Genomic DNA, 24,036 nt, shown 5'->3' with positions numbered 1-24,036 from the left:
GAGACAGGAGGGAAACACAGCTGGACAAATCAGGGCTGACGACACGAGGAGGCAGAAGCAGACACGTTGAAAGAGTCTCGTGTTAAAGTAAAAGAGGAAATGTTCCGGTCACTGGGGGACTCAAATGCAGGACTCCTTGCTCAGAGGAAGAACAGAAGGCTTTTCCTCACAAACACCAGGTGAAATGTGTGACAGGGACTCAGTGCTCTATACAAGCGTGCGGGGATTAGGGCTCCAGGGAATCCACGGGGAAAAGCAGGGCAACACTCTCACTCCTCTTCACCAGTCATTCACTCCTCTCTCGCAGCAGAAACTCCGTAGGGAACGAGAGCAGGTCCAGGGGGTCTGTACACAGGAAACAAAAGCGTTAACACAAGAAGCTGAGACGCGGGAACTAGACTGTAGTGTCCAAGCCGGGATTTCACCGACACAGGTCAAGCAACGATCCAGCGAAGAGCAGCCTGGCTTCTTCCCTTTAGTAGAGGCCAGTTAATGAGACGCAGGTGTTGATCATATCCCAGGTATGTAGGCCAAAGGCGGAGCCCACAATGAGCTCCGCCCAGGCGACAGAGGGAGAGAAAAAGAACACAAAGCAGAACTTCTCAGGAAACAACACAGACGCAGCCTCGACGAGGGGAGACAGAGCAGCTATGGACACAGAAACCATAGACAGAGAACTCTAACAAAGAAAGCAAAAGACCAGAAATGATCAATAATAATGTCACACTGCAAACTCTGGCTCGACGACCCAGGCACCCGAACAAATTTGACATGTTGATGAGTTTTGCTGTAATTGTAACTTTGCTTGACTTGATTTTGTTTGCATTCAGTCTGTGGATGTTTCTCACATGTGATCTTCTCTCTCCTCAGATGTTACCGTCTCCTGCAAAGTTTCACTACATCTTCAACCTGCGTGACCTCAGCAGAATCTGGCAGGTAGGAAAAATCACACATGGTTTTATTTCTTCTTCTTTTAATCCTGAATAAACGTTTTGTCCTTTTTCCTGAGACTTTCTCACTCGTACATTTATCCTGAAGCAACTCTCTGACCCGGCGACGTGAACGAGTCCCTGTGTGTTTCAGGGGATCCTCACGGTGAAGTCAGAGGTGTGTCAGAGCTCTGAGCTCCTCTCCGCTCTCTTCCATCACGAGTGCTGCAGAGCGATCGCCGATCGATTCGTCGACAGCGGCGACAGACGAGCGTTCGGCAGCATCGTGGAGGCGGTGTGTGCGCTCTGACATCAGCACTGTGGCCCTCAGTCACAGCTTACAGAACAGAAAGAACATGACCTGCTGCTTGTTTTGGCAAAGACTGAGTTTCCTTTTTACACTAAATAACTCAATAAATGTTAATAATACTGAAAACTAAGAGAAGGGGATTTCTGGGAGATATAGTTGATCCATTTTTAGGAAATTTGCTCGTCAAATAAAAGATTCCAAACTGGCAGCTTCATTAACCCTGGACGTGACAATAAATGATCCCAATCTCAAATATTTTGTTCTTTTACAGATGATTTGCTACCAGAGGAGCTTTGCATGAGTCACAGTTCAGAATAATCTTTATTTCTCTGATATCAGGCTTTTGTTCAGGAATGAAATCAGCAGCTATATGAACGTCATCGTTACATCTTTGGTCGGCTTCTGCCGGCTCTCGTGTTGCGTCTTTGTCACCCTTTGTGTTCTGTGTTTGTCTCTTTTTGTGTGTCTGCTTTTACTTCCTGTCGTTGTGTTTTTCCCGCCCTGATTGTTTCCACCTGACTCTGTGTTCAGTCATGTGTTTTACTTCCTGCTTCTGTTTTTTTGGTTTGATTCACGTTTTCTGTGTAAAACTGAATTTTCAGTGCAAAATAAAAACATTGTTGTCCAATAAACGTCTCTGGAATCAGAGCCGACAGATTAAAGATGATACAGGAACTTATCTCATGAGACAACAACAACTTTTTATTTAAAGTGCGGCACAAACAGCAGTGAGTAAATCTTCTGGACTGTATCTAACGCTCCTCTCCCTCAGGTCACAGTGGAGGATCATGGGAGAGCTCTGACTGAGCATGCTCAGTGGAACAGCTGCTTTGTGGACTTCCTGCGTGAAGCCCCGGAGGCGACGGGAGATGAACCTGAAGACGCTGAGCTGGAGGCTCCGAAGGTCTCAGAATCTGATTTATTTTAATATTTTTATTAAAGTGAATTTTTTATTTAGTCGTAAGTTAAATAAAGTCCAGCAAAAATGAAAAGAGACTAAAGCTGTGTCCCAAAACATCGGCTGCATCCTCCGGAGGCTGCGTTCGAAGGCCGATTACGTCACCGCCAGGCAGCGAAGGCTGTCCCAATTCGTCGACTCCTTCAAATGCGGCCTTCACTAAAGGATGGGTCGGGTTTGTCCTTCGTGGCCCACCATATCCCAGAATTCATAGCGCGGCCCAGCCAATTCCAGTTTCCAACAATGGCGGCCGCTGAGTTTTAATATTACTCTAATTAATCCACGTAGACCGCGAAGGCCGGGTCCTCCGAAGGATGGAGCCGACGTTTTGGGACACAGCTAAAGTCTTCAGGTCCCTCAGTGTTGGATAGTTTTCTGATGGTTTCTAAGTGTGGACACTGATATGATTGACAGGTGTACGAGCCAATCCCATCGCTGGACCTTCTGGCAGAGCGGCTGTCGGCTTTTCAGCAGCAGTACAACGAGGCGGTGAGAGGCGGAGCCATGGATCTGGTCTTCTTCAAGGTGATGATGACTCCTGTCACACTCTTCACCATGACCTTTGTTCATATCAGCTGATGGTGACCCTCTGTGTGTGGTCCAACGACAGGACGCGATGATCCACCTGATGAGGATCTCACGCATCCTGAGGACGCCACAAGGAAACGCCCTGCTGGTCGGGGTGGGCGGGTCGGGGAAGCAGAGCCTGACGAGGCTCGCGTCATTCATCGCAGGATACCAAACCTTCCAGATCACACTGAGCAGGTGAGTGCTTCCTGCGATTCATCGTGACCAACGGAAAATAAACACAAATAAGTCAGGTGTGAAAAACAAACTCACTGGGCAGAAGTCTAAACAGGTGGTGGGACACAGTCTCAGTGACCCACCACTCGTCCAATCAGCACTCGTCCAATCACCACTTGTCCAATCATCATCCAGTGTCCCTCATCCACAAGATATTCAAACTCCTCCCTTTCAGGCAGAACTCCTGACAAACCCGCAGAAGAAAGTCTGTAAATGAAGTTCTGTGATAAACTATTTTATTTATATAGCAGCAAATTAAACAACAGCCGCCTCACTGTGTTTATACTGTAAGATAAAGACCCTACAATAACACCACCAATCAGACGACCCCCTGTGAACAAGCACTTGGTGACAGTGGGAAGGAAAAACTCCCTTTTAACAGGAAGAAAAGAAGCAGAACCAGGCTCAGGGAGGGGCGGGGCCATCTGCCACCACCTGTTGGGGGTGACGGAGGAAGACATTCATTTACTTTTCGAACATTCTGCCCCCAACAAATATTTAACACAATAAAAAGGAATTTTCTTCCTGCTGAAAGGGAGTTTTTCCTTCAGAGGGGATCGTCTGAGTGTTGGGGTTTCTCTGTATTACTTACAGTATAAGTGTGTGTGTGTGTGTGTGTGTGTGTGTGTGTGCGTGCGTGTGTGTGCGTGCGTGTGTGTGTGTGCGTGTGTGTGTGTGTGCTGCAGGTCGTACAGCAGCAGTAACCTGCTGGAGGATCTGAAGTCTCTGTATCGGATCGCCGGTCAGCGCGGGAAAGGCGTCACCTTCCTGTTCAGCGACAATGACATCAAAGAAGAAGCCTTCCTGGGTGCCAACGATCAGCTGACAGCTTTGATGATTCACAGATGATGAAACTCGCTCACGTCTTTAGTTTGCACCACAGCAGAACAAACATCAGCTCAAACTTTATCTGTTCATGTGAATCATCATGTGAAATATCAGGAAGTCTGAATGTAAAAGGAGGAAAACTGATTTTTTTACACTGTTTGTTTGTCCTGCTGATGGAAGCAAAGGTCAGAGGTCAGGAGGTCATGGGGTCAGGGCCCGTCTTGTTTTCTGACTCCTGTCTCCTCTCCTGCAGAATACATGAACAACGTCCTGGCGAGCGGTGAAGTTTCCAACCTGTTTGCTCGAGACGAGCTGGATGACATCACTCAGGACCTGATTCCCGTGATGAAGCGCCAGCATCCTCGCCGCCCGCCGACGCCCGAGAACCTCTACGACTTTTTCCTGTCCCGCGTGCGGAGCAACCTCCACGTGGTCCTCTGTTTCTCGCCTGTCGGGGAGAAGTTCCGCTCTCGTGCCTTAAAGGTGCGGCGAGGACTCAGGTTCACTGGTCACATGACCCTGATGATGATGTAAGCTGGTGGAGCCAAAGGCTCCGTCCTCCTAAGAATTACTGTTTCTCATCAGTGACCTTTGACCTCTGCCCTGAACAGTTCCCAGGTCTGATTTCCGGCTGCACAGTGGACTGGTTCCAGCGTTGGCCTCAGGACGCCCTCATCGCTGTATCGCATCACTTCCTGTCTCAGTACCAGGACCTCCGCTGCTCAGAGGACGTCAAGCAAAGCATTGTGGTTACCATGGGAACCTTCCAGGTAGCGCTCCCACAATAATCTGGTAGCTTATAATTGCCAGCGTATTGAGCGGACTGATCACATGACCGAGATGTTCACAGGACCTGGTGGCAGAGAAGTGTGGCGAGTATTTCGAGCGTTTCCGCCGCCAGACGTTTGTGACGCCAAAGTCCTACCTGTCCTTCATCGACAGCTACAAGCTGGTCTACACGGAGAAGATCGCTCACGTCGGCACGCTGGCCGAGCGCATGCAGACAGGTGAGCTTGGTTTGATGGGAGGGGCTAAACCGTCCTGTACTTCCTGTCTCAGGTGGAGATGGAGAGGCGAGCTGATGCTGCGCATGCTTGTGTTGCTTCCTGCAGGTCTCTGTAAACTGATGGAGGCGGAGCAGTCGGTGTCTCAGCTCTCTGAGGAGCTGCTGGTGAAGGAGAAGGAGCTCGCCGTCGCCTCCCAGAGGGCAGACCAGGTCCTGCAGGAGGTCACGGCCAAAGCTCAGGCTGCCGAAAAGGTGAAAAAACATGTTTCCTGTTAGCGAGCGAGACGCGTCTGAAAGGTTTATTAGCCTGTTATGAAACATAAAGCTAACGTGAAGGAGCCTCAGACGCTGTTTGTCATCATGTTACTGAACAGAAGTGCAGAGCGACGAGGAAACAACATGTGAAACGTTGAGTGATGGTCACAGATGAGTCTGACTCTGGGGTGAACCTCTGACGTCCTCCGTTTGTGCTACACAGTCTTCATTGGCATTTTTCTTTTAATTACATGTAAACCGGGAGCTTTACAAGTGGGCGGAGTCAGCTAGCTGTTTAATGCCCCGCTCTGTGGTTACAGGTGAAGCAGCAGGTGCAGAAGGTGAAGGATAAAGCTCAGCTCATCGTGGACGAGATCGAAGCCGATAAAATGGCAGCAGAGTCCAAACTGGAGGCTGCGAAACCGGCTCTGCAGGCTGCTGAGGCTGCCCTACAGGTTACACTCAGTCCTCCATTGTATTTACACGTCCTCCACAGAGCGCTCAGGTCAGAGCGACGTAAGCTTCATCAGCAAATGGCGAGCGGCCGTGTGTCCGTCTGTTTGCTGTGACCACGTGGACTCGTCCACTGAGTGTTTACATGACTTTACACGAGCTTCAGGTGGGCGACGACAGAAGAGTCAAAGCTTCACTGGCTTCAGTTTGACTCAAACTAAAGTAAAAACTGAAACAAAAGAAGAAGACGATCACAGAGAAACAATCTTAGCTGAAACGTCCGTGTGTGCTCACAGGTTTGAGGCCGTGTTCACTCATGTACACACTCAGTGTGTCTGCATGACAGTAAACAGAGCTGGTCCTGTGACACCTGCTCACAGTTACATCTGTGTTACAATAATAATACAAAGAACAAAAAGCAGCTGAAACTGTCCGTCCATGTTCTGCTGCTTCTCAGCAGCCACCTCCAAACCAGAGCAGCACCTGCATCCCTCAGGTGATGGAGCAGGCCGCCTCCGTCCACATGTTGAACGATGATAATGATAGAGTGTGTGATGGTGTCAGTGAGACTGGTCACCAGTGTCAGCTTCAATGGTGCAGTGTGTACTGGCTGGTAGTCCCACGGTGGAGGGCCCAGTGGACCGCTCTGAAACTAAGCTGCTAAAATCTGACCTGTAAAGTAAAAGCATGTGAAGCCGGCTCTGAGCACCGTTCATGAGAAAACCTCAGAGACCATCAAAGCTCCTGCAGACAAACAACAAGCGTTAAACGACCTGCCTGCATGTTTCTACGACACGCTGTCCTCCTGTGATCTGAGTGAAGCTCAGACTCACATGTTGTCCCTGTGTGCTGTTTGCTCGTCATCATCATGTGTCACGTGTTCAGCCTCAGAGTTTGTCTCTGTGTGCAGACCATCAAACCAGCAGACATCTCCACGGTGAGGAAGCTGCAGAAGCCTCCTCATCTCATCATGAGGATCATGGACGCCGTGCTGCTGCTGTTCCAGAGAAAGGTCACAGTCGGAGCCTGAAACGTTCCCTCAGAGTCACGACGTGCTTTATAAATCTGTCATCTTTCTCAGGTCGACGCCGTGACCTCTGACCCCGAACGACCTTGTCCCAGACCGTCGTGGGCCGAGGCGATGAAGCTGATGCAAAACTCAGCCTTCCTCAGCACCCTGCTCAACTTCAGCAAGGTCACAAACACACACACACGCACACACACACACACACACACACACACACACACACACACACTGGTATTATTATACTTGTTCCAGCTGCAGCATAAACCTGAGTTTGAATGAGTCCTCATGTTCATGAAGCTTCACTCTTTTGAAGAAGTGACAGATGGACACACGCTGACCTCACACACTCAGATGTGTGTGTGTGTGTGTGTGTGTGTCTGTGTGTGTGTCTGTGTGTGTGTGTGTGTCTGTGTGTGTGTGTGTGTGTGTGTGTCAGGGGGAAACTCCCCTCTCATGTTCTCATCACCTACTGTCTCTCTCCGTGTGTCACATACCTGCTAAGCTGTGGATCTCTGAGGTCGGCGCGCCGCCTGGAGAACCTCGGAGCGTCAGCTGATCCACCCGTCTGCTCTCTGTCATTATAAAGTCCTGCTTTATGTTTATGTTTATATTCTTATATTATCATAAGATTCTGTTTACTTTGACATGATCATGATAAAACATAAAGACAGGAAATGCAGCAAGAAGCCAAACAGACATCCCGCTGCAGTAAAATGATTCTAAGTTGGTAGATCTGCACTGAGAGCAGATTTCATGAACGCATGAACTGAGGTGATGTTTGACGTCTCGGTGCTGCAGGACTCCATCACAGAGGAGGTGGTGGAGCTGCTCGCTCCTTACCTCCACATGGACGACTACAACATGGAGACGGCCAAGAGGATCTGTGGGAACGTGGCGGGGCTCTGCTCCTGGACTCAGGCCATGGTCGACTTCTTCAGCATCAACAAGGAGGTTCTTCCTCTGAAGGTGAACGCAGAGCTGTCAGTATCCATGAGAGCAGGAGCCAGCCTGACACAGGCGCTCATTATAGTGTGTGTGTGTGCGCGCAGGCTAACCTGGCCATGCAGGAGGCCCGTCTGCTGGTGGCTCAGGCTGAACTCACTAAGGCTCAGGAACAGCTGGATGCTAAACAGCTGGAGCTGGACGCGGTGCAGGTAAAGTGTGTTTGTGTTCCCGCTCTCAGACTGTCGTCTTTAATAAAGACTGAACTGAAGTCAGTCAAATCTCTAATCATGAGGCAGTTTCCTGTTTCACTGTCACTGCAGGTTTTCGACTCTCTTCAGTTTTATTTGGGTTCAAAGTCTTGTAGAGTTTCTGTGCACAGCAGCATTTCAGCCTTCCTCTGTTTTGGTGGTTAAACAGCAGCCGTAACAAGAAATGAGGGAAAATACAAACTTCGTGGTCACTGGTTTGTTGTTTTTATGGTTTATTGAGTATTGAACCTTCTGAGAATCATGACCATCTGTAGTTCAGCAGTTTGCTATCAGTTAAATCTGTCTTTGTGAAACTCGCTCACTCGTTTGGACACTTTAGTTTGTCGTCTCCACTCATTTGGCTCTCTCTTCTTTTTGCACTGATAACATTTTAATCGATCATTATGTTTAAAGTTTGGTAAATGTGTCTGATCTGGACCTTCAGGCGCTTTACGACGCTGCCATGAAGGAGAAGCAGGACCTGGAGGATGACGCCCAGGCCTGCCGCCGGAAGATGGCCAACGCTCGCGCTCTGATCGACGGCCTGGGAGGAGAAAAGGTCAGCTTCTACCTTCCATCCATCTAACGGTTCATTGGTCCATCGTTCCTTCATCTCACACCTCGTCTTGTTGTGCCTCAGGTCCGTTGGACCGACAGCAGCGCGGGGTTTCAGACTCAGATCAAACACCTGGTGGGGGACGTCCTTCTGGCCACAGGCTTCCTGTCCTACGCCGGCCCCTTTAACCAGGAGTACCGCAGCCTGCTGCTGACGCTGTGGAGGAAAGAGATGGAGGAGAAGCTCCTCCCCTTCAGTCCCGTAAGATGTCACGGCTGAACGTTTATACAGAGAATCCACAGACAGTAGGAGTGTGTCCCAGAGACACAGATACCTGCAGCTCAGACAAAGCAGCCATATTATTGGTCAGATGATGAAACACATCACAGCCGCCTTGTTTCTGTTGGTTCTTAAACACGAGGAACCAAACCCTGCTGAACGAGCTCGTTCTGACCTGCTGATGATGTAACTCCGTTTCTCCTGCAGGAGCTGAACGTGATTGGTCTGCTGGTGGACAACGCCACAGTGAGCGAGTGGAACCTGCAGGGTTTACCCAGCGACGACCTGTCCATCCAGAACGGCATCGTGGTGACGAAGGCGTCCCGCTACCCGCTGCTGATAGACCCCCAGGGCCAGGGCAAGACCTGGATCCAGAACAGAGAGCGAGACCAGCAGCTGCAGGTGAGAGCGTCAGCACGTGACTCAAAGTCCGAGCGCTTCGCTGACTGTTCGTGATTTTCTTCTTCTGTGGCTCAGGTGACGTCTTTGAACCACAAATACTTCCGTTCCCACCTGGAGGACAGCCTGTCTCTTGGGCGCCCCCTGCTGCTGGAGGATGTTGGTGAGGAACTGGACCCTGTCCTGGACAACATACTGGACAAAAACTACATCAAGTCTGGCTCCACTTACAAGGTAAAACAGCTGATCTGGACCGGAGGCTAAACGAGGAAGAAGACACAGTAACGGATGTTTCTCCTCCTCCTGCAGGTGAAGGTTGGAGACAAGGAGGTGGATGTAATGAAGGGCTTCACGCTCTACATTACCACCAAGATGGCCAACCCAGCATACAGCCCTGAGGTCAGCGCCAGGACGGCCGTGGTGGACTTCACCGTCACTCAGAGAGGCCTGGAGGACCAGCTGCTGGGACGGGTCATCTTGCTGGAGAAGCAGGTCACTCCACCCGCCAGTTATCCAATCAGTGACGTAGTTAATGAGTTAGCTAGTTACATTTCCTACGGTATGTTTGAAGGCCATTGTAGCGCTCGGCACGTCCACATTAAGATGTTTTACACCACACACTCATGCTGTCTGCTTTATGTTGGTGGGAACGTCTGAACCCACGTGTCCGTCCAACATCTCAGCGGAGGCCAAACAGGCCACGAACAAAGATAACGTTTCTGTGCACTGAACTGAAGGTGGATTAAATATGCCTGCCCTCATTTTGAAATGATTCCCGTGTTCTGATGAAGGAGATGGAGGCAGAGCGAGTGAAGCTCCTGGAGGAGGTGACGTCCAACAAGAGGAAGATGCAGGAGCTGGAGGACAGCCTGCTGTTCAGGCTCACCAGCACACAGGGCTCGCTGGTGGAGGACCAGTCTCTGATCGAGGTGCTGAGCGTCACCAAGATCACCGCTCAGGAGGTACCAGCTGCTCCTTCACTGCGTCTCCTTAATTCAATTCAATTCAATTCAATTCAATTCAATTTTATTTATATAGCGCCAAATCACAACAAAAGTCACCTCAAGGCACTTCATAGATACAGAGAAAAACCCAACAATCATATGACCCCTTATGAGCAGCACTTTGGCGACAGTGGGAAGGAAAAACTCTGTTTAACAGGAAGAAACCTCCAGCAGCACCAGGCTCAGGGAGGGGCGGGGCCATCTGCTGCGACCGGTTGGGGTGAGAGAAGGAAGACGGGATAAAAGTTATTGTCTGATGCATGTTTGTAATGTTCATCGAGGAAAACATTTAAAAATCATCAGCTGCACTCTATTAACGTCCAAGGATAAAAGTCTGCAGCTGGAATGTGAAGAATAAATCCGCTGTAAGGGTCACAAAATGGGGGGGGGGCGCCCCCTAGGGGAGGCGCAGAGCCCTTGCGGGGGGGGGGGGGGGGCACAGTATGAATAAAATTAAATAAATTTTATAAATAAAATAAATGAATTAAAAAAAAGTGGGAGCAGCGCTGGGCTCTTCAAATCACGGACGAACAGGATCCCACATTCTTGATTTTTAGTTCACAAACACTTGTTGTAATGACTAACTACTCCTGACATGTTGGAGATGTTTGCTCTTTATACAGTAAAGTTACAGTGAGATACAAATAACATCAGGCTGATCCTGCCACGATTTGTTCCCCCGGTTCAAATCACAGACAAAAAGTATCCCACAGCTGTAGGTCCTGTCTGAGTCCTTTTATCTTCCAGGTAAGTGAGAAGCTGACGGTTGCCGCGGAGACAGAGGTGAAGATTAACCAGGCCAGGGAGGAGTACCGGCCAGTGGCCACCAGGGGGAGCATCCTCTACTTCCTGATTGTGGAGATGTCGCTGGTGAACGTCATGTACCAGACGTCGCTGTGGCAGTTCCTCGGGCTTTTTGATTCGTCCATGCAGAACTCGACCAGGTCGCAGGTCACCTCCAAACGCATTAGCAACATCATCAGCTTCCTCACTTACCAGGTGCTCCTCATCAGCGCACACCTCAGGGCTGTCCTTTCTTTCCTGTAACGTGCACTCGAGTGGAGGTTCAGGATGTTTGTCTGTCCCTCAGGTGTACCGTTACACAGCCAGAGGTCTGTACGAGGAACACAAGCTGCTCTTCACTCTGCTGTTGGCTCTAAAGATCGACCTGCAGGCCCGAATCATCTCGCACGTGGAGGTGCTCACCTTCATCAAAGGTTACCTTCTCCTCCTCCTTTCTTCTCCTGCATCCTCCAGAGTCCTTTGAGAGTGAAAGTTGTTTCTCTCTCTGTGTAGGTGGAGCCTCTCTGGACCTGAACTCTGTAGAATCGAAGCCACGGCGCTGGATCCTGGACCAGACCTGGCTGAACCTGGTGCAGCTGTCCAGCCTGCCTGCGTTCTTCCAGATTCTGAACCAGGTGAACCAGAACGAGCGCACCTGGAAAGCGTGGTTCGACCATCCGGCGCCAGAAGACGCCCCGCTGCCCGATGGCTACGAGGAGAAGCTCGACACCTTCCGGAAGCTTCTGCTCATCCGGAGCTGGTGCCCCGACCGGACCATCGCTCAGGTCTGACTGCTGATTTGATCTGACAGAGCAGACTGGTTAATGTGGAGGCTAACAGCTGATGGTTGCAGGCGCGGCGCTACATCTCAGATTCTCTGGGCCAACAGTACGCCGAAGGCACGGTCCTGGACTTGGACACCATGTTGGCAGAGAGCAACAACCGAACGCCGATGGTGTGTCTGCTGTCGATGGGCTCCGACCCGACTGAGAACATCGAGAGATTAGCCAAGAATAAGGTGAGGGCGAGTAGTGAAAGGGCGGAGGTGAACGATGATGTAATAAAAAGGAAAAACATCGGAAACTACCGAAATAATTAATACATAAGTACGAATAATATAGTCATAAATCCTATTGAAGCAAACGATCGGATATTTACTTTAAACCTAAAGAGTGCAGATGACCGGGGTACACAAGAAAATACAGAAATAATTTTTGTGTATTTATAGAAAAATTGCTGAAAGTACAGGAGCAAAAGCAAATTAAGGAAAAATACTGATTTATTTTGTTAAAGCCTAGATTTGATTTTTTTTGCTGCAGGGGGCGCCGTGCCGTCCCATCTCCATGGGTCAGGGCCAAGAGGTTCACGCTCGCAGGCTATTGGCCAACAGCATGCTGGACGGCGGCTGGCTCCTCCTCCAGAACTGCCACCTGGGACTGGACTTCCTGGATGAGCTGCTGGAGACGGTCACATCAGCCGTGCCGGAGAGCGTGCACAAAGATTTCCGAGTGTGGCTGACGACCGACGTGCACCCCAGGTAACAATGACGAGGTCTGAGGTCCTGCTTTAAGTCCTGGCGGCTCCTCTGCAGGTTCACTTTACGGCACATTTAGTCTCAGCTTAAACCAGCAACTGTGTCTGCAGAGCTGCTTGACTGTGTTTGTGTTTGTGAGCAGGTTCCCCATCACCTTCCTTCAGTCCTCCATCAAGTTCACCAATGAACCTCCTCTTGGTAGGAGACGTGATCCTGATGAACTCGTGAATTTTTATTGATCCTTCGCTGTCTTTCACTTTCCCACTTATTTTATTTTATCTGTCGGCATCAGGCATGAAAGCCGGTCTGAAGAGGACTTTTAATGGTGTCACTCAGGACCAGCTAGAGATCAGCAACCTGCCTCAGTGGAAGCCTCTGCTGTACGCTGTGGCCTTCCTCCACACCACCGTCCAGGTATCTGCCAACACCCACACGATCAGATTCATAAATCCACCGTTTCTTTGTGGAAAACAGCTGCTGTAAGATCATTCTGATGTTATCATTTCTCCTTCTTCTTCTTTATCCCATCAGGAGCGTCGTAAGTTCGGTCCGCTCGGCTGGAACATCCCCTACGAGTTCAACCAGGCAGATTTTACCTCCAGCATCCAGTTTGTGCAGAACCACTTGGACAACCTGGACGTGAAGAGAGGCGTGAACTGGAGCTGTCTGCGCTACATGCTCGGTCAGTCTCTTTAAACCTGCTCTGTTCTTTCCACTGTAACGTTTCATCCATCAGATTATGAGAGAAACCTCAAACCCTCCAGGTATCCAGAAATCTTCCTGACTCTTTCTTCACGTCTGCTCTCCAGGTGAAGTCCAGTATGGCGGTCGGGTGACGGATGACTTGGACAAACGGCTCCTCAACACGTTCACGAGTGTCTGGTTCAGTGAGAGCACCTTCAGTGAAGCTTTCTGCTTCTTTAAGGGCTACAGCATCCCTGCCAAGGCCAAGAGCATCCAGGAGGTCCTGCAGCACATCGAGGGGCTGCCGCTGGTCGACTCACCGGAGGTCCGAGCACGCTCAGAGACGGGACGCGTCCACACTGAGGCAGTACTAGCCCAGTCACATGTCACATTTCTCCTGTTTACAGGTGTTTGGACTCCACCCCAACGCTGACATCACCTACCAGACCAACCTGGCGAATGACACGCTGAGCACCATAATCGACATCCAACCGAAGGACACCGGAGGCGGGGCCGGGGAGACCAGGGAGGCCAGCGTGCAGAGACTAGCCAATGAGATGCTGGAGAAGCTGCCACCTGACTACATCCCACATGAGGTGCTTGTTTAGCACCGAACGGCCGACCCAAAACTCGACGAAGAACACAATCCCACCAGCTAGCTTAGCTTAGCATGAATACTGGAAACAGCTGAGCTGCTGTGTAAGCAACAAGCTGCCAAGTTAAAAACAAAAATGTGCTCATGTTCAAAGCAGCTTTGTTAGGCTCAAGAAACACACGCAGCTCTGTGCAGCTCAAACAAACAGTGTGCTAATACACGAGTGTCAGAGATGCAGGTGAGCAGCTTTGGGTACGTTTGGACCGAGCCAGGGTAGCTGTTTCCTGTCTCTAATGTTTATGCTAAGCTAACATTATTGAACTTTGACAGGAAGTGAAAAAGAATGCAGATGTAGCGCCCCTGGCTGTGTACTCCACTATAGCCGGGTACGCCCTGAGTTTTAGTTATCTTAAACTTACTTAGTTGCCCTCAGTGCAAGTTCCCCTGATTTACACACGTATAACACACAGATACACTTTGAACTATAGATAAGAAACAGTACTAGACACAAAATCTTATGTTTAAACCAAGCAGGTTTACTGAATGAATTGGTAAACACCCAATAAATCAATAAAGTAAAAAGTCTCTTGCAATGACAAAATATAACAATAATAACAGTTACACAGTTCTTTACTGTAATGGCCCACACACACACACACACACACACTCTCACACCACCCAGTTTCCCAAGTCCCCTCGGTGCAGGCCTGGATCGATGCTAGGGTGCGTAGGAACCAACGGTCCTAAAAGAAAACAAAATGGTGCTCCTACCTGGAAACCTTAGTCTTTTGTCCACAATACCCTCACGGCACACCGAGAGGTCCGTCCCTTAGGTCGCCGAGCTGCACGCTTACTCCTTTTAAGCAGCAAACCTGATCAGCCCGCCTTGGCAGTCAGTAGCCTCCCACTCCGTGCAGGTCAGGTGACGTCCAGCGAAGTCCACCTTTATGGCTAACTCCGATTAGCCAAGTTAGCACGCCGCTAACTAGGGATATTTCGAGGCAACAGTGCAAACCAGTCCGGGCTGCACCACCTCACAGTCACGCTCTGTTACTCAGCCGTGGGCGTGGGATGATTTATCCTCACTGTCCATTGGAAAAAAGTCTCTGTAGACGCTAGCCGCATCTCGAGCACGCTTTTCTCTCTCCTCTCGTGGCTGCCTCCGCTCTCTCCGCACTCTCCTTCCGCTCGCTCCCTTTCAAAGTAAAAGCACCTCAACACACTTTCTTATTACTACTACAACACAGTAAAATGAACAAGAGAACTATTCAGATATATCCAACTGGAAATAAAACTTAGCCCCATAAAATATACCTGGGCTACATCCTCCCCCTTCTAATCGTCTGGATGTCCTCATCAGACATCTCCCAAGGCGACTGAAAACAAATAAAACTCCACACATCTTGAATGTATAACAGACACTCTTAGAACTTCACTTTTTTTTTTTTTTTCATTTACGCATTCCCCAACTTTATCACAACCCCTCTGTGAACAATAGTAATAGGTTGGTCACTAGCCTTCCCTGGTTCATCGTAGGACAGTCTCAAAACTGGCTTTATTCTTCTCTTCCCAGTCGTCCCTGACCTAAGGCATTTGCTGACCTCTTTCCCAATACTCCGTCTTCCCCTAGACCTCTTTGAGAGACGTCTTTCCTTCTCCTCTTCTGACTCTGTATCGGTGTTCTTTACATCACCAATGTCATCTGCTTCCTCCTGAGACTCTTCGGCATTGCCCTCAGATAGAAACATAGCTTGAGCGTCATCCTCCGATGCCAATGGAGAATTGTCACTAAATGACTCCTCCCTCAACACTTTCTCCACACAGTCTCTGTACCAGGCATGTGGCCTCTCGTATTCTACATCTGACGATCCAGTCGACTCCCCAGTGTCTTGACTCACGTCTCTGCTTTCTACCCTCTCTTTTCCTTTTCCCATCCTGCGAGTCTGTGGTCTCGCTGGCACTTCATCTCTGGCCATGCCTTCTGGCAGTCTCACTTCTGTCCCAATCGGTAACAAATGATCTCTGTGTAGGGTTCTCACACTACCTTGACCCGTTTGTGGCTTCACCCTATACACCGGTAGGTTGGGCAGTTTTCCCACAATCACATGTGTTACAGCGTTCCATTTGCTTTCCAACTTATGTTTCCCCTTCAACCCCAGATTCTTAAGGAGTACCCTGTCTCCCACTTCCAAGGCTTGGTAACTGACTCGTCGATCAAAAGCTCTTTTGTTTCTCTTGTGTACCTTATCAGCAGCTTCATTGGCTAACTGATAAGCTCTCTGCAACTCCTGTTTCAAATTCGTCACATACTGTGAATGAGTCTTCTCCTCCGCTCCATCAGGAGATGCTCCAAAACAAACATCCACGGGAAGCCTAGCCTCCCTCCCAAACATCAAAAAATAGGGAGAATACCCTGTGGCATCGCTCTTTGTGCTATTATAGGCATGAACTAGCGACCCTACATGTTGACTCCAAGTTCGCTTCTTCTCATCCTCTAGTGTCGCTAACATTGACAACAAGGTTCGATTGAATCTCTCGGGTTGCGGATCCCCCTGGGGGTGATAGGGAGTTGTCCGAGACTTCCGTATACCCAATGACCGCAAGAGCTCACGGATTAATCGGCTCTCGAAGTCTCGTCCTTGGTCAGAATGTATCCTGGCAGGCAATCCATAGTGCACAAAATATTTGTCCACCAACACTTTGGCAACCGTGGTGGCTTTTTGGTTTTTGGTGGGGAAAGCCGGTGCGTACCGGGTAAAATGGTCAGTTACCACTAAGACATTACCTATCCCCTTGGAGTCTGGCTCCATAGACAGAAAATCCATGCAAACCAAGTCCATGGGACCCTTGCTGCTCATCTGGTGCAAAAAGGCTGCTCTCTTGTAGGGTGTTTTATGGGTGACACATACCCCACAGTTTTTGACATACTGCTCCACGTCATTTGCCATTTTTGGCCAATAAAACCGATCTCTCAGAAGGTCAGTGGCTCTTTCTATTCCTAAATGTCCCATGTCATCATGAGTAGACCGCAATACCTGTTCTCTGTATTGAGAAGGTAACACAAGCTGGTACAGCTCATCCCCGGACTGCTTTCGGGTTGTCCTGTAAAGTAACCCATCTCTCATGACAAGTTTGCTGGCCTCCCGCCTCATTAACACAAACTCTGGGTCAGAATGGATACCTTTTGGCCAAGTACCAGTGTTCAGCGCATCGATCACTCTGCCTAGGGCATGGTCTGTTCTTTGAGCTTGTCGCAACTCTGGCCTTGACACCCGCCCTACTGCTGACAGACTTAACTGAGTAGCATACACAGCTGGAACACACTCGGGAGGTGCCCCCAACTGATCGATGTATCTCGCATTGGTCTCAGTTGCATCATCCAGGCATATTTTCTTACAAATAGACTTTACGCCACTTTGAGAGACCTGATCCCATTCTGTCTCCTTCAAGTCATCAACCATGTTTCTTGATAACAAATCAGCATCTATATTAGTCTTGCCAGACCGATACTGAAGATTAAAGTCATAACTAGCTAGAGCCGCGAGCCATCGGTGCCCTGTTGCATTTAGCTTTGCAGTGGTAAGGACATACGTCAGCGGATTGTTATCAGTGCGCACAGTAAACTTTGCGCCATACAAATAGTCATGGAATTTGTCCACGACGGCCCATTTCAAAGCCAGGAACTCTAACTGGTGCACTGGATACCGCTGTTCGGGGCAGCTCAATTTCCGGCTGGCAAAAGCCACGGGCCGCAGCCCCTGGGGGTGCTCTTGGTACAACACGGCCCCAAGACCTTTCAGACTGGCATCCACATGAAGGGTGTATGGCTTGTTTACATCGGCAAAGGCTAGCACAGGGGCAGTGGTCAGACACTGAATGATGTGGTGAAAAGCATCAACACACGACTGATCCCATCTACTCCCAAAGGGCTCTGATTCCTTCAAGTAGGTCTTTCCTTGTCCTGCCTGGCCTTTCTTACTGCGCTGCGTAGGGGCATAGCCTTTAGTGAGTTCAGTGAGTGGCCTTACAATGGAAGCATAGTTAGCTATGAAACGGCGATAGTAGCCGCAGAACCCCAGGAAAGATCGCAGGGATTTCAAATCTGTGGGCACCGGCCATTTAGTAACTGCTTCTACTTTACTCGGATCGGGGGCAACACCCTCTGCAGACACAATGTGTCCCACATACTTCACTTTCGGCTGACAGAACTGGCACTTATCCAATGAGAGTTTTAATCCCACTTCTTCCAGTCTGTCTAGCACCTTCAAAAGTCGCTCCTCATGTTCCTCCAGCGACCTGCCAAAGACTATTAAGTCATCGAGGTACACTAGTACCTGCAGGAGGTTCATGTCCCCTACTGCCTTCTCCATCAATCTCTGGAAAGTGGCGGGTGCCCCTGTGATACCTTGGGGCATTCTCTCAAACTGATAGAAACCCAACGGACAAATGAACGCGGTCTTTTCTTTGTCCTCCTCCGCCATGGGTATCTGGTAATAGCCACTGCGAAGGTCCAGGACAGAGAACCACTTACTCCCTGACAAACAATCAAGTGCATCGTCGATGCGGGGAGTGGTGTACTGATCAGGAATGGTTCGGCGGTTTAGTGTTCGATAGTCAATGCACATCCTGATGCTGCCATTTTTCTTTCTGGCAATGACAATGGGAGAGGCATAAGGACTGCGAGATTCCTTGATAATGCCAGCTTGCAATAGGTCTTGTATGTGTCTACGCACATCGTCAATGTCAGCTGGTGCAAGACGCCGTGACCGTTCGCGGAATGGTCTGGAGTCTGACATCCGAATGTGATGCTCTACCCCCTTTGCCAGACCAACATCCCACTCACTGAGGGAAAACACATTAGCCCTCTTGGACAACTTCTGTCGGAGCCGCTCTTTCCATTCATTTGGCAAAGGTGAGTCGCCAAAATTTATGAGAAGGGGATCTAGCTCTCTATGATCTTTCCCCTTTTTTGAACAGACTTCAACTGCTGCAGTTACAGTATCAACCGTACACAACTGACCCATAACGGTCCCTTCTGGGAGAACGATATCCCGGGAAGACTGATTCTGCACTGCCACAACAAAATGGTCTACCTCCAACGCAGAGCTAGGCAACACCATGGGCTGCAGCAGCACGCCAGCTGGCAACGGAATGGTTGGGGATGCTTCCACCATTAATATGCCTTTGCTGAGTGGTTCTTCTAGCTCCACCCGGCATATAGCATGACAGCTTTGACCGGCCGGGAGTGACAGGGAGCTGGGCCCAACCCACTTCACCCAGCCTACTCCACCCTCATCCTCTACAGGGATCTCCACAGGGGCTGGTGGGGTTAAAACTCCAACTGTTTGGCTTACAGTCTGCACGCTACTCACGCCTACGGTGTCCTGGCACAAGGTGGCCAATCTCTGGAAAAGGGAGGCATTGGTGCCTATGATCATGGGGGTCTGGTCCGGACCTCTGGAGTTGGGACAGACCAAAGCTAAGACCGAAATGGTCTCGTGACCTCCTTTGACTTGCTCAGGAAATTCCACATCCACAATGACATAGCCGAGATAAGGGTAACTAGAATCACTCAAACCCCAGATGGCCAGACCTGAAACTGGGTAAATTGGGACACCTGACAAGTGCTCCTTATACCAGCTCTCAAAAATGATGGTTACTCTTGACCCACTGTCTAACAAAGCATTGCATGGTTCACCATTCACTCTGACTTGCTTTACATTAGATGGACCTATCAAACCTTTAGGGATCCCTCTGTCCTCTAGCATGACTACTTCACTCTTCTTAACTGTACACACAGTATCACCTGCATCAGGGGGTTTGGGATATGATTCCCGTCGTTTGGGCTTTTTCCGTGACTGAATGAACCTCTGGATAACCTTGGCCTGGTTTGCGGCATTTCCACACTTACTAGCAAAATGCCCATTTTCTCCGCAGCGGTAACAAAAGTTGCTTTCTTTATCACTGGTGCTACCTGTCCGTGCAGAGTTCAGATCAGACCTGGACGGCTCCACTCTCAAAACTGGAGAGGACACAACAGACCTTTGCTCTCTGGCGTCCAGCTTCTGCTGCAACCTTTTAACCCGTTTTCTCAGTGCAACCACTTCGCCATCTGCTGAACCCTCTACACCGTCAGTCTTGCTTGTTGGAAGAGGCTCTGCAACTTCTCTTGGTGCGGGGCATGACTGGTTTACCACGGATGAGACCATAGACTTCAGTTCTCGAATCTCAGTTTTCAGATTCTGAATTTCAATCTGTCTGTTATCCTGTTCTGATTGTGCTTGGACTTTGTGTGCTACCAGATGCAATTTAGCCCGGGAGGCTTCATACTCCTCCTCACTTCTGATCTCACTTAAGAGCTCTACAAAACTGGGTGGGGTTTCTTTCCTGTCTCTCAGCTTGAGTTGCACTAACATCATGTCGGAGTACACGGCACCCCTAAGGAGCTGTTCTACTCGGGCCCTATCAACACGGTGGGCTTCAATTCCACCACAACTCACTACCCTGCTCAGCGACTGCTCTAATCGCCTCAGAAAGTCGGATAGTTTTTCCTGCGGTTGCTGTTGTAGTAACCGAAAAGCAAAGTACAAATCCTCACCCGTCTCAGCACTGCCAAAAGCTTTTGTAACAGCTTCTAGACATTGTTCTGGGCTAATATCAGGATCAGCTGTCCTCACAGCTTTCACCACCGCTAGTGCTGGACCTTTAAGACTCTCAATGATTCTGCGCCTCTTTTCTTTAGCAGAACTGTCACTCTCCTCCACCATTAGGTGTGCTTGTTCAAGCCACTGTTCGAATGTCTCTTCTCCAACCGGTGTTGGTATTGTGCCTGAGAACATTCTGAGTCTACGATAACTACTGCCTTCACTGGAGGGTCTCTCCATCTTTGCCAACAAATCGCCCACAGCACGGATTATCGACTCTGCAGAGTTACCATTCTCCTGTGCCTCTGCCCCGCGTTTCGATTTACTCTGGGAAAAATCCTCACGAGGCGAAGCTTCAGCTGTCACTATGATGGGCCACGGCTCACTAGCCCCCGTAGGGTACACTTCAGGTGGGATTCTTGTGGCATCTACTTTCTCTTTGGTTTCACACAGGACAGTTAGCCTATCAAGCGCTTTGTTGTATCTCCGGCCTCTGACCCGCACTCGACCCAAAGCTTTAACACTCTCCAGAGTGTGCTCTATTTGGTCTATCTCCACTCCTTCGGGAGTAAGCACCATCAGTGTGTGAGCCTCATCTAAGGTCTCTCCACGACTCCATTCCTGAAGCTCCTCGAACAACTCAGAGTGCATAGCTTGAACATCCATGACCAAACAATATCAAAGTTACTGCTTTTATCTCAAAATACACGTGCTTGGGAACTTCAGACTGAAACAACAAAACATCCCAGCGGTGCCTCCATTTTATGTAGCGCCCCTGGCTGTGTACTCCACTATAGCCGGGTACGCCCTGAGTTTTAGTTATCTTAAACTTACTTAGTTGCCCTCAGTGCAAGTTCCCCTGATTTACACACGTATAACACACAGATACACTTTTACCTTACTTTGAACTATAGATAAGAAACAGTACTAGACACAAAATCTTATGTTTAAACCAAGCAGGTTTACTGAAGGAACTGGTAAACACCCAATAAATCAATAAAGTAAAAAGTCTCTTGCAATGACAAAATATAACAATAATAACAGTTACACAGTTCTTTACTGTAATGGCCCACACACACACACACACACTCTCACACCACCCAGTTTCCCAAGTCCCCTCGGTGCAGGCCTGGATCGATGCTAGGGTGCGTAGGAACCAACGGTCCTAAAAGAAAACAAAATGGTGCTCCTACCTGGAAACCTTAGTCTTTTGTCCACAATACCCTCACGGCACACCGAGAGGTCCGTCCCTTAGGTCGCCGAGCTGCACGCTTACTCCTTTTAAGCAGCAAACCTGATCAGCCCGCCTTGGCAGTCAGTAGCCTCCCACTCCGTGCAGGTCAGGTGACGTCCAGCGAAGTCCACCTTTATGGCTAACTCCGATTAGCCAAGTTAGCACGCCGCTAACTAGGGATATTTCGAGGCAACAGTGCAAACCAGTCCGGGCTGCACCACCTCACAGTCACGCTCTGTTACTCAGCCGTGGGCGTGGGATGATTTATCCTCACTGTCCATTGGAAAAAAGTCTCTGTAGACGCTAGCCGCATCTCGAGCACGCTTTTCTCTCTCCTCTCGTGGCTGCCTCCGCTCTCTCCGCACTCTCCTTCCGCTCGCTCCCTTTCAAAGTAAAAGCACCTCAACACACTTTCTTATTACTACTACAACACAGTAAAATGAACAAGAGAACTATTCAGATATATCCAACTGGAAATAAAACTTAGCCCCATAAAATATACCTGGGCTACACAGAGATAAATATGACAAAGCACAGTGTGGTTGTACTCTAGAGCCCGGCTGCTAACCCCGACCGTCGCCCAGTGAATGATGGAAACGAGTGAATAGATTTCAGACAGCAGATTTGTCAGCGTCTGATTCTTTTAGATGAATTCAGACTTTAAATCATCAGCAGAATCTGGCATCTCTGAACCATCAAACACGAACACGTTCATGAGTCCTCTGGAGAAACATGACGTCTCTGTGTGTTTTGAAGGTCAAAGGTCAACTCCAGAAGATGGGTCCTCTTCAGCCAATGAACATCTTCCTCCGACAGGAGTTGGACCGAATGCAGCGTGTCATCAGCAGCGTACGGAGCACGCTCACTGACCTCAGACTGGCCATCGATGGTCAGTCACACGCACACACACACACACACACACACACGTTCACTGACGCTCGATCTGACTCGTGCTTCCGCCGTTGCAGGGACCATCATCATGTCTGAAGACCTGCGCGACGCCCTCGACAGCATGTTCGATGCTCGGATCCCGCGCCTGTGGCTGAGGCTCAGCTGGCCGTCGGCCACGCTCGGCTTCTGGTTCAGCGAGCTGCTGGAGAGGAACCAGCAGCTCAGCGCGTGGATCAGCGCCGGCCGGCCCAACCAGTTCTGGCTCACCGGCTTCTTCAACCCGCAGGTTGGTTCGTTGTTCCGGAAATCTGGAGTTTTGGAATTCTTCAGTTTTCTTTCCGAATGTTTTTTGTTTCTTTAGGGTTTCCTGACCGCCATGCGCCAGGAGACGACACGCTCCAACCTGTCCAGGGGCTGGGCCTTGGACACGGTCACCCTTAGCAACGATGTCACCAAGATGATGAGGGAGGACGTCTCAGCTCCGCCCCCTGAAGATGTGGGTGGAGTCTATATCTATGGCCTCTTTCTGGATGGAGCGGGATGGGACAGACGTGGCGCCAAACTCGTTGAGGCTCCGCCCAAAGTTTGTCTTTTTAAAATCAGTGTTTTTTTACTTAAATTAAAATAATAAACTGAAGCTTTAAAAAACTTCAGCGTTCAAAAGTCCAACGTTTTACTGTTTCTGTATTTTTTTGTAAATTAACATAAAAACATTTTAAGAGTTTTTAAAGATTCATCTAATGAAAAATTATGAATTATTAAATGATTTAGAAACTAAATCTAAACTAAAATTTAGGAACTAAATGAAATCAAAGTATTTTTGTTTTTGCTCAGTAATAATAAGTTTGTCTCTGCCCCTCAGGTCCTCTTCACCCCCCTCCCTGTGGTCCACGTCTTCGCCGTCAGCTCAGCCAACACGGCCGACAGTAAGCGTCCCCCTGGCGGCGGGGGGGCGGTCAGCCTGTACTCGTGTCCCGTCTACAAGAAGCCTCGACGCACCGACCTGAACTTCATCTTCTCCCTGCAGCTGAGGAGCCTGCAGCCGCCCGAGCGCTGGACGCTGCGAGGCGCCGCGCTGCTCTGCGACTGCAAGTGATCCAAACGTTGTTGTTCCACAGACACGGACAGACACTCACCGTGGGGCTCTGCTGCGTCTCACTCAGACCTCCCCACAGTTTCAGTTTGAGCTTTTTTATTCTGATGTTCTGATAGTTTCCATTTTTCTTCAGCACCAAACATGTTTGTAGGTTTTCAGTCTGTTAAATTTATGAAAATCAAAATGTTTCCACCTCTTCTCTCCGCAAGTCTCTAATAATAATAATAATAATAATAATAATAATAATAATAATAATAATAATAGTAACATTAATGATTTTGTATGTGACCTCACACAGTAAAGCTGATGTGAGGATCATCTCAGTTCTGGTGATTGTACGAACTTAATGCATAAAATAATAATTTGTTTTAATTAAAAAACTTTCCCTCTGTCATTTCCTGAGTGTTTCAAAATAAAAGTCCTTTCTTTCATGTTTTGAATGTGATGCTGTTCCTGTGATGCCTTCAAATCTGGTTCAGTCTGCAGTTTTTACAGTTCAGACCCAAAGTGACTCAAATATTTACTTAAAAGAGGTTTTTGTTCGTCTGGGTTTTCCTGCTCAGCAGCGCTAAAC

General features: G+C 49.1%; 1 protein-coding gene across 1 annotated transcript in view; it reads left to right on the top strand.

Moving 5' to 3' along the window:
• The window catches only part of dnah5l (dynein, axonemal, heavy chain 5 like), a 56,614-nt gene extending 32,721 nt beyond the window's left edge, over positions 1 to 23,893 (top strand). Inside the window, exons 56-90 of the mRNA XM_085285800.1 lie at positions 871 to 936; positions 1,084 to 1,224; positions 2,012 to 2,143; positions 2,612 to 2,722; positions 2,808 to 2,962; positions 3,688 to 3,809; positions 4,083 to 4,312; positions 4,441 to 4,599; positions 4,680 to 4,836; positions 4,942 to 5,087; positions 5,411 to 5,545; positions 6,454 to 6,555; positions 6,625 to 6,738; positions 7,369 to 7,536; positions 7,620 to 7,724; positions 8,209 to 8,322; positions 8,404 to 8,580; positions 8,806 to 9,000; positions 9,076 to 9,231; positions 9,307 to 9,489; positions 9,789 to 9,959; positions 10,749 to 11,000; positions 11,092 to 11,218; positions 11,298 to 11,569; positions 11,638 to 11,802; positions 12,104 to 12,321; positions 12,461 to 12,516; positions 12,611 to 12,732; positions 12,850 to 13,000; positions 13,128 to 13,327; positions 13,410 to 13,598; positions 22,232 to 22,364; positions 22,444 to 22,652; positions 22,728 to 22,949; positions 23,229 to 23,893. Of these exons, the coding sequence (XP_085141926.1) occupies positions 871 to 936; positions 1,084 to 1,224; positions 2,012 to 2,143; positions 2,612 to 2,722; positions 2,808 to 2,962; positions 3,688 to 3,809; positions 4,083 to 4,312; positions 4,441 to 4,599; positions 4,680 to 4,836; positions 4,942 to 5,087; positions 5,411 to 5,545; positions 6,454 to 6,555; positions 6,625 to 6,738; positions 7,369 to 7,536; positions 7,620 to 7,724; positions 8,209 to 8,322; positions 8,404 to 8,580; positions 8,806 to 9,000; positions 9,076 to 9,231; positions 9,307 to 9,489; positions 9,789 to 9,959; positions 10,749 to 11,000; positions 11,092 to 11,218; positions 11,298 to 11,569; positions 11,638 to 11,802; positions 12,104 to 12,321; positions 12,461 to 12,516; positions 12,611 to 12,732; positions 12,850 to 13,000; positions 13,128 to 13,327; positions 13,410 to 13,598; positions 22,232 to 22,364; positions 22,444 to 22,652; positions 22,728 to 22,949; positions 23,229 to 23,462 (5,589 nt within the window). The 3' untranslated portion in view covers positions 23,463 to 23,893. The remainder of the gene's footprint in view (positions 1 to 870; positions 937 to 1,083; positions 1,225 to 2,011; positions 2,144 to 2,611; positions 2,723 to 2,807; positions 2,963 to 3,687; positions 3,810 to 4,082; positions 4,313 to 4,440; positions 4,600 to 4,679; positions 4,837 to 4,941; positions 5,088 to 5,410; positions 5,546 to 6,453; positions 6,556 to 6,624; positions 6,739 to 7,368; positions 7,537 to 7,619; positions 7,725 to 8,208; positions 8,323 to 8,403; positions 8,581 to 8,805; positions 9,001 to 9,075; positions 9,232 to 9,306; positions 9,490 to 9,788; positions 9,960 to 10,748; positions 11,001 to 11,091; positions 11,219 to 11,297; positions 11,570 to 11,637; positions 11,803 to 12,103; positions 12,322 to 12,460; positions 12,517 to 12,610; positions 12,733 to 12,849; positions 13,001 to 13,127; positions 13,328 to 13,409; positions 13,599 to 22,231; positions 22,365 to 22,443; positions 22,653 to 22,727; positions 22,950 to 23,228) is intronic.
• Positions 23,894 to 24,036: the final 143 nt, after the last annotated feature.

This window comes from Mchenga conophoros, linkage group LG9 (genome assembly GCF_057382185.1).
Source record: "Mchenga conophoros isolate Kocher_MC1m ecotype Shallow Benthic linkage group LG9, M_conophoros_male_GT1.1, whole genome shotgun sequence".
NCBI classification, from domain to species: Eukaryota; Metazoa; Chordata; class Actinopteri; order Cichliformes; family Cichlidae; genus Mchenga; species Mchenga conophoros.
Note: the sequence above shows the minus strand (reverse complement) of the source record. Positions and strands in the feature narration are given on the sequence as shown.